Below are 14,700 nucleotides of genomic sequence, written 5' to 3' on the forward strand. Positions count from 1 at the left end.
GAGGCATCAATCTGAAAAATCATAGCCTTTAGGGCTACTTTGTTCATACTAATAAACCTTAAGAAAGATGTTAGTAATGTAGAGATTCACAGCATACATCAATTCTAAAACATAGAAACTTACCATGGGACCAACATCCCCATTTTCACCTTTTTCACCAGGTGGGCCTGGCAGACCCTAAGAAAATATAGTAGAAAATAATAAAAGTCATTCATGTATTTAAAAAATATATATTTGGCTAATTTCTAATACAGAATTAAAAATCAAATATAAGTTAAATAAGAACATGGAAATTGAGTCGAACATTTGTCAAAATACTTACAATGCAAATATTGACTATATAGGATGGAATCTTATATCTACATTCACTAATAAAATTTATGCTTTGTCTCATATACTGTTTGATTTCAGTTACATGAACTAAGCACATTATTTGGTCTGGGAATTTATGAATACTAAATCATTTTCTCCATCTTTTATGAGTAGTATATGGAACTACCATTGTAAAACTTTTGGAAAAATCTTGTCCCAAATTATTTTAGAACACCTTATCCAAGGGAGGATTTTATAGCTAGGTATAGTCAAAACTCTTTCAAAAATAAATATTCCATCCAGTATATATCCAGGGTTACAAATATCTTCTGAACTTTTAATCTGTTAATTCCACTTCTGAATCTTAAAAACTCATAGGCCATGAGACCTGATATATTACACTTCCCTTATTCTCTCAATCCATTTCCTTTACATTCATTTGCAGTGTAAATGCTTTAGGAGAGGTTTTGTGCTACTGAATAAACTCAGAGCAGCTGCACACAAATTTCACCGGGCCCCGTCTTTATGGAAAAATTATTTTACTTCCTCTTGCTCTTCCTAACTAGTTCCCCCATGCAGAGCTGTTTATATTTCCTCTTTCATATCACAATGATACTTTGTACATATTTGAATGTACACTTAAAAACACAATTAATTATACCAGTTGTTTACATACTTATCCTCACTGGGCAGTGCTCTTTCAGGTGTCAATTTTTTATCTCTAACAATAAGCAGAAGGCCAGGGAAAAACTGAGATTTTAATAAAATGTTGAATTTATGATGAATGAATGAATTCTAAGAAAATAAATCAACAGGAAATGCTACATGCAATAAGATGTTTCTTGTAACACAAGCTATGATAGTTAAAATTCTCAATTATTCCAGATGTTTAATCATAAGAAAACATAGTTAAATAAATTTGGTTGTATAAACTAATGGAATATTATAAGACTATAATTATGATACTAATATTCTAAATATGAATAATGTTTATGATAAGTATTAAATACAAATATAAATGAATGTATACTATAAATTTAACTGTGAAATATGTATTAAAATATGTATGATGACTATTGGACAGAAATAGTAAAAGTGGTAATAGGTTTTAATATGGTAGAATTATGGATTGTTTTAATTTTTAAAATGTTTTTGGGTTTATCATTATGTATATAAATCATACATTTTATACATATTTAAACATTTTTACAATAGTATTTCAGATATAATCTATTTAAGAAATAAAAAACACACGCTACATAAGCTCTACATTTCTACTGATATCTTAGTAAAGTTATTGACTTGGTCCTACACACAGTGGCTACAAAGTATTTGACCAAAACCCACACTAATAAATATACTTATTACCTAGTAAACATGCACATGTAAAATAGTTGAAACATAGGTTTCAAAAAGTAATACTTACCTTGAATGGATAGATGATGATCTTTGATATTTTTATTCTATTTTACCTTATCCTGTTATATTTCATTTTTTAATGCTGGTAATAACCCACTAAATTGTTTTTGTGACCTACTAATTCCATATGACTCTCAGTTTGGAGAGAGAGTACTTTACCGAGTATATTTGTAAACATTTTTTAATGTTCCATATATTCATTTTTAGAGGAAATATTAATAACTGATTTATAATGAACAACATATACCAGAATGTCATTTATTTTTTCTCATATATCATTCAGATGTCTAGGAAAATAGCCTATCATATGTACTTCCCAAACAGTTATCATCATCTGATGCTAGCTTCTAGAATTACTAGAGAAGTTCCTAGTAAGTTTCCTGGGAGGAAAGAGCCAGGTAGTGTTTCTGATTTTAGCCTGCTTAAAAATTATTTGAAAGAGATCCCTAAAATTTTAGATTCCCAGATCTACAACCTAAGAGATTCTAATTCATTGATGGAGCACATGAACTCAAATTCTTAACAGACAAGTAGATTTTTAACACAGATGAAATAAACATTTCAGTTTAAGTCCATTTCCTTAAGTAGTAAGCATTACAGCTTAAACATAATTAAGTTCTTATAAACACTGTATAAATTAACAATCACATTCCTTATCTTCTGTACAGGTTTCCACCACTTTTAGTACAGAGCGCATCTAATTTGGGATCCCCAAATTGAATGGTATAAAATATTTGCTCATAGTTGTCTTTTACTTCTATAATAAGCCCAGTCTGCATTTCCATCTTTTATTTACACATGATTATTCCTAATATTAGTTCAATAGAAACCTTCCAATAGAAAAATATTTAAATATTTATTTTTTATGAAGTTTGATTATAGTTCGAGTTAAGACAGAATGTTCTTCTTATTAAAATTAATAGAAACATAATGAGTCAAATTCTCTTGTTGCAGGAACTAAATGTGCAAAATTGCACTCCAGTTTTAATCAGTTTTCACATGTCCTACCTCTTTCCTAGGGAGTAATTTATGCATGGAGAGACTCTGTTTTAATGTCTGTCAATTTAAAATCATTTACTACATAAGTGATGAAATAAAAAAATGAATTCAGGCCAAGAACTCTCATTCTATATGTCTCCTTCATATGCAGACAAATAGTAAACATAGAAATGAAAAATCAAGTCGTTTAAACAGAATATTAGATTATTATTATTTCTGTCTATTATAATTGCTAATATCTATTCTGCCATGAAGACTCAATTAAAGTATGCAGATGTGATTGTGAACATGTTAATTACATTAGCATCTTTTCAGATTCCTGATTTAAAGAGGTAGCTGTGGGAAAAATATAATCAATTTTTCAGGGAACTGATTTCTTGAGTCATCCTCATCAAAGAGGACATTTCTTACTCTGTGGAAATGAAGACTTTTTTATGTTTTATGTTAATATGTTGTAAATATAAGCTACAAGGCACCTTTTTTAATCATGATAACTAAATTTCTAAATTACAAACTTTTGGATTCAGAATAATCAGTTAACTGAAAAAGCAGAAAATGAGTGGTAATATATCCACTGGCAATCTAATTTTTAATGCCTTGTTGTTTTCAAATATGTGTACTTCTCATACATACTGATATATACTACTCAGGATTGCTTATTTATTATTGTCTAACAAGTATAAAAGGGCTAAACACAAATATGAAATGAAGTTTTTACATTTTCCAAGTTGAAAAATAATTATTTTGGCATTAAAAAAAGTAGAAAATTATAACATCATGTTCACTGGTAGACATCCATTGAGTGTTATAACAATAATTGTTATGATAATATAATTATATTTTTACAATATAATTTGTACAATTATATATATATAAGCTAGTTAATATGAAAAACTAATATTCTATGGCTTTACTTATGAAAATAGAGATAAAAATTAAATTTATACAAATTCAACTTTTACTTACTTTTCCACAACTTCACAAAATTTTGAGTACAATGAACTAGATGATTTAATTTAATCATTTCTAATATTGCTAATGTGGCATAACTAATATTCACATGGCACCCAAATAGCATTTAAAACAAAATTTTTTAATCTTTTAGAGGATCACTAGGTAGGTATTGAATAAGCAAGTGGGAGAAGAAAGTCAGATGTTTCCAAAGTTTGTAGGAAGTAGTTAACCTCACATGGAAGAGTGGAAAAACAACTCAGAACAGATGTCTACTATGCAATGTTTTGCCTAAGAACCCAGTTGTAAGCCATATTTGAATGAAAATGTTTTAGCCTACAATGTTTTACAATTTAATATTTCCTCCCCTGAAAGTGTTTCATAAAATACAAATTATAATTGTAAATTTAAGAAGTTATTTTAAATGACCAATTTACTGTTAATTTGTTTATTTTACCTATTATTGTTTAACATTTCTTATTGTTAGTTTCTGTTAATAGTTGCGATTGACAGTTTGCTATTTATCAAAAGGCTTTTAATTTTTGCTAGCCATCTGGAGTACTAATTTTCTTGCTGTGAGATGTGTGAAAGAATGCTTCTAACATCTTGCTTCTAACTGTCACACTTAAAGAAGGTTGTCATTCATTTTCCAAATACAATGAGGATGAAGAAAAGGGGTGTTATACCTATGGTGGGGCTAAATAAACTCCAGAAACAGAAACCAGGGCTGATGTAGCTTCAGAAAAATTAATAATAATTGATTAAAAGCAGTTAAAGTTCAGATACACATTTAAGTAAAACAGTCATTATACTTAAACTTTGTATCCTAGTTCCCAGATAGAAAGAAGGAAAGCTGTTTTGTTTTACAACTTCCGGAAAACCTGGTGTGAAAAGTAAGTGGGAATGACAAGGTTGTGCAACTCAGAGAACATCTTACCTGAAGACCTATGGGACCCGGAGGTCCTGGGAAACCTCTGGCACCTTCATCACCTTTTTGTCCAAACATCCCCTGCTGACCTCTGGGACCTGGCTCACCATCACCTCCCTAGAAAAGACCAATAAAAATGATCACAAACTGGAAGAATCATGATTCTGCTACAAGTCATCATAAAAATGTAGCCATTTCTAATTTAATCAAAGGCAGTTTATTTATAAGTTACCAAGTACAAAGTAAGTTACATTTCCATTATCCACTGCAAATATACCATTGTTAGTTTTGCTTACATTATTTGATTCTAAAATATGACTGATTTTGATTTTCTCACGTATATCAAGTGAAGTAAAAGCTATTTAAAAAGGGAAAATAATGTTCGAAACTGTCTATGAAGTACTTCTCAACTGTTTATTATCTATCTTCAAATGAAGTCACAGTGTTTTTTGTTTATAAAGATCAGCTTGGTTAGCTATATTAGATAATTTAAACTTGATTTAATGTTAAGCATACAAACTTATTACTACATGAAATAGACTGGTTATGTGACAGTTCATAAATCTGATCAGAGAACGGTAAGGCTTTAGATTTGCTGAACAAAGGGGAATACTTACAGCAATTCCAGGGGCACCAACTGGACCTTGAAGACCTGGGGGACCAGGAGGACCCTGCGGTGAGATAAAAATCTGTAATTTTGAAACTGAAACCAGAGGAGCCTGAGCTATGTAGTGCAGAGCATTTGGTTGATCAAAATCTATTAATCATCTCTACATTTCTTGGGGGAAAAAAAAATGTTTTGGCATTCAGTACAGTCAACCATTATTTATTTTACTCCTTGAGACTCAGACTTGCCTACTTGCAATCAATTTTAAATTGGCAGTTATTGAAAGCATTCTCAACTATAATGTTGTGGATATTTAAAAATGGATTTCTATGCTAATATAAATCATGTTGAAGTTTCACACTTGAAAAATTTCAAAATACCAGATTTCTTTAATGAGATATGTATGTGTCAGAAAGAGCACATGAAAAAAGCATCCATATGCTATCTTCTAAATGAAAAATAGGATGTGGGGAATTCTATATGACAGAAAGTAATGATATATGAAACCTCAGAATTTTCTTTATATGTAAACACATGCAAACTCAGTATTATATATTAAGTATACTGGAACTCCTTATTTTGAGCAGTAGATTTCAATGGCTTTATGAGTCTTACATACATAAATATTACTTCTTAACTGTCCTTTTTTCCAACATAAATAACTGATCAGGCACTATAAAAGATCCAAACATTAAAGAGTCATTGGATTGGATTGCTCTTTTTCTTAAAACTGCCACACAGTGGGAAGAGTGCTTAAAGCATAGGTTCTGGAGGTATGTGTGGTTCAGGGACCACTGGGGTACCTGAGTCCCTGTCAGGTTTCCACTAGGTCAAAAATCCTTTTCATAACAACTTTAAGATATTATTTGTCTTTAAACCATACGGTATTCAAACTAATGGTGCAAAAACAATGGAGGGTAAAATTGCTGATGATTTAGTCTCATTCTGTGGCTTTTAGGGTTGGAATTATTGCATTTCTTAACACATAATTTGAAAAGAGGTTTTATTAAAATTGACTGAATCTCAAACTGAATAGTTCCCACAGAGGTAATATAGTAGTAATATTATAATCTTCGGAGAGGTAAGGGAATAGTAATATGAAAAAATATCCATGGTTAACACCAAAAGGAGTTAAATGAATAATGCCCCCTCAATAAGAAATAGGAAACTTACATTTTCTCCTTTGTCACCCTTGCTGCCTTTTTGTCCTGGTTCACCGATTTCACCCTGTATTTGAAAGATTTGAGTTAAAGTTTATCTCTAATATGCCATACCTGCCATTGCATTGTCATCACTATCATTGTATGATTATATTTTACTTTAATGTAATTATGTGCTAACATTTAATGTCACAGTTTAAATTGGAAAAGCCTGCTTCTCACTTTCTAGTATTGACTAATATTGATTTCTAATATTGATTAGTATATAGACAAACAAAAGTGAACTGGACTTTGAGGAATACTGCAGCTGGATTTTTAATTCACAAAATCAATTTTGTCTGAAATATTACCAGTATAAACTAATAATGAAAATACATTAATTTATATAAAAATATAATTACACATTAATCAAAAATCAGTTATTTTTTCTCCTAGTTTTCCAACTGCTAAAATGTTGCACATTATCAGAGCACTGGTTAACAAATTTTGTTATATAATTTCACAATAATATTAGAAAATATATTCAGTTCAAACACAGCATAGCTATACATTCAAAATTAAGAGCTTAGAATCTTTACTTATAAGTTAGTAAAAAATAGGGAAGTATAGGATTATCAAATATGTATGCAGCTCATTCTTAAATTTTAATTCTGCAATATCCAAGACACCACAGCTAAATGTATACAAGTAATTAATTAAATTAATTTCACATTTATTTCAGAAACATATATTTAAAAATAGATAAGCAACTTTGGCATCTGTTATTTTTTCTCACTACCATTGCTCTTGTCTTGTTTATATCCTACATACTATTTCCTGGGAAAACAATAATTCTCAACCTCTAAAATAAAACTTTTGAGCACAAGGAAGCTGTATTGAAACTTTGGAAAAGATATCTTTAGATTTGACATCTAATCTTAAAAGAGATTATATCCAGGATTCTTAAGGAAAAATTTATTTTTCACAGGATGCACTAATATGAATAAAGAGCACTCACCTTGTCTCCATCCTCTCCTGGGGAGCCAGCAGGCCCAGCAGGCCCTGGGAGACCCACAGGGCCTTGTACTCCATCTCTCCCTGCGGGGCCTTGGGGACCTTTTTCTCCCTGCATTGAAAATCCAGCAGGTCATTACTTTGCCGTAAGAAACCTATAAATTAGCTATTGTTACAATTTTTAAGTACAGCTACAACAGTCATACTCTGGCTTCCATATTTGACAAGGAAATTGCTTTGATTTTCCCCCAAAGTATATTTTCCCAATATATTGCTATTTCCTAGTAGCAAATGATAACACAAAAGATCTCTACATTCTTTCGTGACTAAGAATACTAACACTGTTAACAATTTATGAATCTCAAGTTATGGGTCACAAAAACAATTAAGACCCAACTTGGAATTTTTCTTTCAATCACACATTTTCAAATCAAGCATTATATATTGATAAATCAGATGCTCGATGTTTGTGAAAACTCACTGACCCTTTACTCTTTTTCTGTGCTGCTTGTATACCCAACTTTATAATATGCTTTATGTGTAGACTTTTTCTATTTTTTAACAATGTTTCATGAATTTTTCTAGATTTTGATATTTTCTTTCATTGCTGCTTTTACTGATTCAAAATGACAAGGCTGTTAGCTTTTTAAAAATTTTTGTTTACTTTTTGACAATGACATTATTTTCCTCTTTTTAAAATTTAACTATATTGTGTAGTTTAAAAAGTATAGGCTTGAGGGCTTCCCTGGTGGCGCAGTGGTTGAGAGTCCGCCTGCTGATGCAGGGGACACGGGTTTGTGCCCTGGTCCGGGAGGATCCCCACATGCCGCAGAGTGGCTGGGCCTGTGAGCCATGGTCCCTGAGACTGCGCATCTGGAGTCTGTGCTCCGCAATGGGAGAGGCCACAACAGTGAGAGGCCCACGTACCGCAAAAAAAATAAAATAAAAAAATAATAAAATAAAATAAAAAGTATAGGCTTGATAATAAAGATAGCAAAAAATCCTTTCAGAGCTTAAATAAGTGATTTCCTAAAAGTCAAGACTTCATCAGTTCTGTACAAAATTATTCCTGATTGCAGTTGGTGGTTCTATCTTTTCTCCCATTACGCAAGCTGGGAATCCATGTCATTAGTTCCTGCATTTACATTATCCTGCTCCCCACCCCTCTGTCCCTCACCACCTCCTGTCCCTTTACGATGACTAAGTTTTATCTCTTGAATATATTTACTTCCCTTTATCTCCACCATTAGCATCTTACCCCGAAATACTAGTAGGCTTCCTCTCAACTATTGAAATGTTTCCTTCTTATCTCACATCTATTCTTACTTCCAAGCTATCCTCTGTACTGCAATCAGAGAGACAATCATCTTACCAACATTCTTTATAGTCAATTTACTTGTTTACCATTCCTAAGGTAAAGACCAAGCTGCTAGTGTGGTCTGCCATTACCTGGCTCCTACTACCTATGGAACAGCCTCTAGCCTCCCTTGCCCTTCCTCTCTTTATTTCAACCCATGTAGATCTTTTTTAGTTCAACTTGATGCCATACCCTTCCCGTCACTTGGCCTGAGCACATGTTGTTCACTTAGCCTGGAATGCCCCTAGGAGGACCCTCCACTTAGTTAATTCCTCCTCATCTTTTACATTCCATCATCAATGTCCTACCCAAGGAAAGGCTCTGATTCCAGCTTAGGTCCCTCTGTTATAAGCTGACATACACCAGTACATTTCCTTACATCATTAGCCAGAGTTTGTAATTATACAGGTACTTAGTGATTCTTTGTTTATTATCTAAAGCCCCATCAGACAATAAATTGTGTGAGGGCAGAAGCTGTCTGATTTTGTATTCCATTGTACCTAGCTGGCCTATGGCCCAGAGTAGCCATTTAAGGCTAGTTAGTTAATTGCTTAATGACAACAAAAATAACAAAATGTCTATAAAACAAAGTTAACAAGTTTATTACTTTATTGGGTTCCATACAATCTTATTGTATTTTTCAAAACTATGCCATAATTATCATTTAACACATACCTCTGATGTCACATTGGAGACCTTTTATTTCCTTCAAATTAAATATTGCAATGTCTCAAAACTATCTCCACTCATAAAATGTGCTGTGCTATTCACAGTGAATGTCACTATTTTGAACACATGAGCTGATTCAGATATTTCTCCTTAATTTGGATTTCCTTGAGAGACTGAACTCCAAAAATCAATCCTTTTATATGAGAGTATCTGTAAATAAGACAGATTAATTCTTAACTGCCTTCATTACAGTACACATAATCTCTAGCCAGGAATCACCTGCTGTTTATTTCTTCTGATCCTGGTCTGTGTGGAATCTATACCACTATATAAGATTTATATTTGGGTTTAGGAAGAGGTAAAAGACTTTGCTTAACATCTTAGCCAACGTCTCCATCAATTTTTACTAAACGTCTGCATGGAGGGCTATGGGTATTTTCACCCAACACTTCTATAACCATTTGATGCTACCATCCCTAGATAGATAACTTCTTCAAAAGTACTACCTAATACTGTGTCCAGCACTTAGTTGCTCTCAATAACTGTTGAATAAAAGAACAGTGGAATGAACACCTTGGAGTTTTTGTTGGTGGTGGGAATAACAGAGAGAACGGGTGGGCAGAACATTCTCCTCTCCCTCCCTCCTCATAATACCACCAATCACCAACAAAACCTGGGCCAAATCTTATCTCTGAAAAGGGTTTCTGTCAATAAGTTCTCCTCTATATCACCAAAGTAATTTATTATCATTTTCAATACTTTTCCATATTCTTGTCTTTGTTTCAATATTTTACTTTTTCTTCATAAAGTCAAGGTATTTAAAACCCAGCCTTCAACTTATTATCTTCAGAGAATTCTTGGCTTCTCTAATAAGTATATTCTCAATTGGTATACTAAAGCAATGCATATCTGTTTTCTCTGTATACATTCTTCATTGTGTTGTGCCAATATACGGGTGCCCTGAATTTTTGAATGAACTTGTATGAAAGGGCCTGAATCTATATCTTTTATATCCCCTCCCAGTGCACAGTACACTATAAAAGTTTTATGGACAAATCTTTAGGTCTGAGATTGGTTGGAAATTATAGAAATTGTAAGAAGGAGCCAAAGAACAATTTTTTATAGTTGTCTTTTAACATCTCAGAAAATAATGTCTAAATTTTCAACAAATTTACTAAGCTGGAAATACATTGCTTTAAAAACTTCTCAGCAATTAAAAATGCTTTCTCGGTCACCAAAAGATTCTAACCACAGGTGATATGGTCCTATTCTAAATGTGTCTAAAAGGTAGTAGATTACAGAAAAACAGTCACTTTAATTTGGAAATACTTAAACAAGATCACAAACAGTAATGTCAATGGACAATGAAAGCAACTTGCTAAATCTCACTCAACTTGCTAAAACTAGGTCCTTAGTGATTAAAAGGTATTTTGAAGATTATAGGCTTAAACTAGATAATATATGTCAAAACTTACATATACACAAAAGTATTTTTTGCATACAATGATCAGCAATTTTTATATATATTTACTGAACAAGTTTGTGTTTTAACCTTGGAGGATGAGAGAATGCTTTAGTTGTTTAGTTGTTTTAGAAAATTAATATGATTAAGTGAAAAGCAGGAACAAAATTAGGGGAGAAATCTTGATGATGAAACTTAAACCTAATGAACAGAATATATCCATAATTATTAAATAAATATAAGATAAAATAATTGACCAGATGTTTTCCACCTCTTTCACTGTAGATCAAAACTCAAATCACAAGAGAAGTGCAGCCTCTTTCTATGCGTTTCACTTACAGACCATGAAAGTGATTGGAAATTAAGTTGTACTACAAGAGGAGTGAAAAGTGAACACTTTTCTAATATAAAGCAGCAAAGTATGGTTTTAATCAAAAGTCCAGTTTTATCTTTCAAAAGGAACAAACTCAGAAGCCTTTCACATTAATAATATCCAACTCCCCCACAGATATTAGGGTTTCATAAAATGTGGAAAAATGTCATCTCATTTAATGAATTTGAAATTTTCTGTATTATAAATATAAAAATAAGTGTGTTTATATGCCAGGCACATATGCAGAAAGAATGCAGTGGACTATGAAGAGCTAATATCCTTGAATAAAAAGTAATAACTTGTACAGGATGACAGTATAATATATTCCTCCTTGAAATTACTTACAGGAGCACCTTTCTCTCCAGCTGGACCAGGAGGACCCTGAGGTCCTGGTCGCCCTGGCAAACCAATTGGGCCAGCTGTTCCTGCTGACCCACGTTCTCCTGGTGAGCCCTAGCACAGTGGAAAAAAGGTATTTTGTTATTAATGATGGAAAAATTTACACTTAAGAATCACTTATTTAGTTATGAAATCTTACAGTTTACATAACATAAAAGTCACTTTTAGACAATTTTAAGATCTCAGACAGGAACAGTACTCACAATTTAAAAGATTAAGTTCTAGCCCCAATATTAAGCACAGATACTAAAGTTAAGAAATACTGATAAGAAGAAAAATATTTCAAAATTATATATCTTTAATATTTTACAGATGTTTTCTCTTTTCATTTAAGTGTTCACAATTGTTCACAATGTTTTATAAGACATAAATCCAACAGTACCTTCCTATACAATTTTCTCCCTGTATTATTCTGGATTGGCATGATACACTGTCTAGACTAGCATTTTTCAAAGTGACTTCTGGACTTCACCTCAAACTTGCTGAATCACAATTTCAAAGTCCTAAAAATGAGTTCAGAAATTGTCATTGCTTTGAGGTACAAATATAATTTTTTACATAATAAAGTTCAATAATCACTATCCCAGAGCTTGGACTTTTTCCTGAAAATAAGTCCTTAAATTTATCTTAGGATTCTGTAGGGACCATTGGGTTTTATTATGAACACTAACTAGATAATTCACATTTGACTAGGTATGTCCAATTGAGTTTCAAAATAGAGGCTATATATTTTCAATTAGTTTGCTTAAAAAATACCTAATATGTAAAATTTTAAAAAGTGTGGATACTGCCTTCATATTAATTATCTCTATCAACAATTTAAGAAAACATTATTTAAACCAAGAATAAAAGAAATGCAAATGTAGATTTACTAAGTCATGTATAGGTCAAAGATAACCTATTTACCATTTCCAATTTTATTTATTGAAAGATAACAAGAATATTGTCTTTGCATTAGATTCCTAAATGGGTGGCTAAGTTTTAATTTATCATTTTCTTTCAAGATTGAACTAATGTGAAATATTAGAAAATATGATTATTAGCAGATTTCCTTAATTAAGAAGTCTAAATAATAACATCATCATTTTAAAACTCAAAGAAATGATTTATAAAAGCTGGAAAATATAGTACTGTCACATTTATCTTCTAATATTACTCTCCCTATGTAATTAGAAGTCATTTTATTATACAAATATGAATTATTGACTTTGTTCTAATTTCTATTCTTATTAGCTAGAGAACTAACTAAATATGAACACAAGAACAATGATAATGACAATTTGTATTGATGTAGTGCTTAAGAGTTGTGTGAAAATAAATTTTTACCAATCATAATTCAAATACTAAAGAAGAAGAGATTACAAAGGAAAACTTCAGTTAGTATTTTTTAAATAATAAACATCTGTCCTCTGTCAAAATGTTATTTTTAATTTAATAATATTAAAATATTTTATGCAAAAGAGTCAACCACAAGTGGTGTGACTGTTAACCAGATGGCAGACTTTGGATGAATGATTCCAGAGGCCAATGCAGAAATTAAAAATGGGAATAGAGTCCTCTGAGTGCATTCAAGAAGTGCAGCCCTAAAAGTGGAAGGCATGCAAAGATTTGTCTCTACTTAGCAGAGACAGCAAAGAAAGAAAGGAAGCCTGGAGGCTGAGGAGGAGGGCAGGGGAGGGAGGAAGATGGACAATGAGAGAGAGAAAGAGAGAGAGAGAACAGAGAAGGAAGACAAGGATTAAAAGGAGGAGAAGGAGAGCAAGGACCCTGAAATTGAGAGGAATGCAAAGAATTCTGAATTACAGAAAAGAGAGAAAGAAAAAGTTCAGTAATGAAAGCACTCTTTTTTGGTGTAAGTATAAGCAGAAAACAATATACAGTGTGACTAGGGTGATTCTGTTTTATTCGGGTAAACACTATCATCCCTAAAGATAAATCTCTAATATCTGAAAATTTGATTTCTTGAGGATCAGTGTGCATACAAGGTGGGTATGTTACATTTTCATTTTAATATTTTACTTGTAAAATCTCACAAAAGCATTACTACCCATTAGTGTTATCAAATCTAAACTAAGCATCCAATTTAAGGGCTGAAATATTTTATTTGTAATTGATGATACAAAAAGAGATGCAATTTTTGATATGTCAGGTCATGAAACCTTTCTCTTTGATCCTGTTTTAAATTTAAACCCCAACTTTTCAAAGACTACCTGAGGAAGATATCATTTTAGACTGTGTTGAACTTGACAGCTATGAGACCAGAATGATAAAAGAGGAAATTCACTAGAAAACAGATGTGTATATTAAGAAAATTTATTATTTTCCAACTATTGAGCTTACTAAACAACTATTGTGCTAAGTACTTTACAAATGCAATATAATTTAATTCCTGTACGACTTGTTTACTTTTCAGGTAAAGGTGGCCATAAGGCCCAGTGTCTAGCTCATGTGCCCCTGATTCACACAAAGTTTCTTCCTGCAATACAGAGTACTTCATAAATGGTGAAGAAAAAATTCCCTGGTTGTTTGTACCACAATAATTCACACATATTATGCTAAATTTTAATAAGTAGAGGAAATAGAAGCCATTTAAGACCACTTCTACCAGAACAAGCTCACATTGGTTGAACACTTTCTAAAATGAGAAAACTTAAAAGAATTAATGGCAATGCTTATCTCCTTTGTCCAAACAGTCATTCTCTGACTTTCATACAGTCTAGATATTTTTGATACCAGCATGCTCTGCAGTGATTTTATTTTATACATCTATAAATGAAAAGTGAAAATCTCTGATGATACCTACTGATTAAGCACATGCTGTTATCAACATACAGAACTTATTTAAATATTCCCAGGTCAACTTTTAAGAGTAAGCCTTATGAATCCTTTAATCCCAATTGAATCACTGAAGAAATTCCATTAAAAATGAAAATTTAAACCTGATATTAAAAAGAGAACATATTTAACAAAAATATAGTGAGACTACTCTCTTGTGACACTGGTTGGGAATACAAAATGTATTATGGCAGGCATCAGCCCTTAAGAAGCTCACACTGCAGATTCATTTTTTT

At 31.9% G+C, this 14,700-nt stretch overlaps 1 protein-coding gene across 2 annotated transcripts in view; it reads right to left on the minus strand.

Annotated features, from left to right (window-relative positions):
- COL11A1 (collagen type XI alpha 1 chain) overlaps window positions 1-14,700 on the minus strand; it is a 195,323-nt gene that overhangs the window by 41,772 nt on the left and 138,851 nt on the right. For both annotated transcript variants that reach the window (XM_027114503.1, XM_027114504.1), the window contains exons 42-47: window positions 11,576-11,683; window positions 7,374-7,481; window positions 6,390-6,443; window positions 5,227-5,280; window positions 4,619-4,726; window positions 124-177 (exon numbers count right to left, since the gene is read on the minus strand). In XM_027114503.1, coding sequence (XP_026970304.1) covers window positions 124-177; window positions 4,619-4,726; window positions 5,227-5,280; window positions 6,390-6,443; window positions 7,374-7,481; window positions 11,576-11,683 — 486 coding nt within the window. The remainder of the gene's footprint in view (window positions 1-123; window positions 178-4,618; window positions 4,727-5,226; window positions 5,281-6,389; window positions 6,444-7,373; window positions 7,482-11,575; window positions 11,684-14,700) is intronic.

Source organism: Aethalodelphis obliquidens, unplaced genomic scaffold (genome assembly GCF_003676395.1).
Source record: "Aethalodelphis obliquidens isolate GAN/ISIS:26980383/991018 unplaced genomic scaffold, ASM367639v1 scaffold13, whole genome shotgun sequence".
NCBI lineage: Eukaryota > Metazoa > Chordata > Mammalia > Artiodactyla > Delphinidae > Aethalodelphis > Aethalodelphis obliquidens.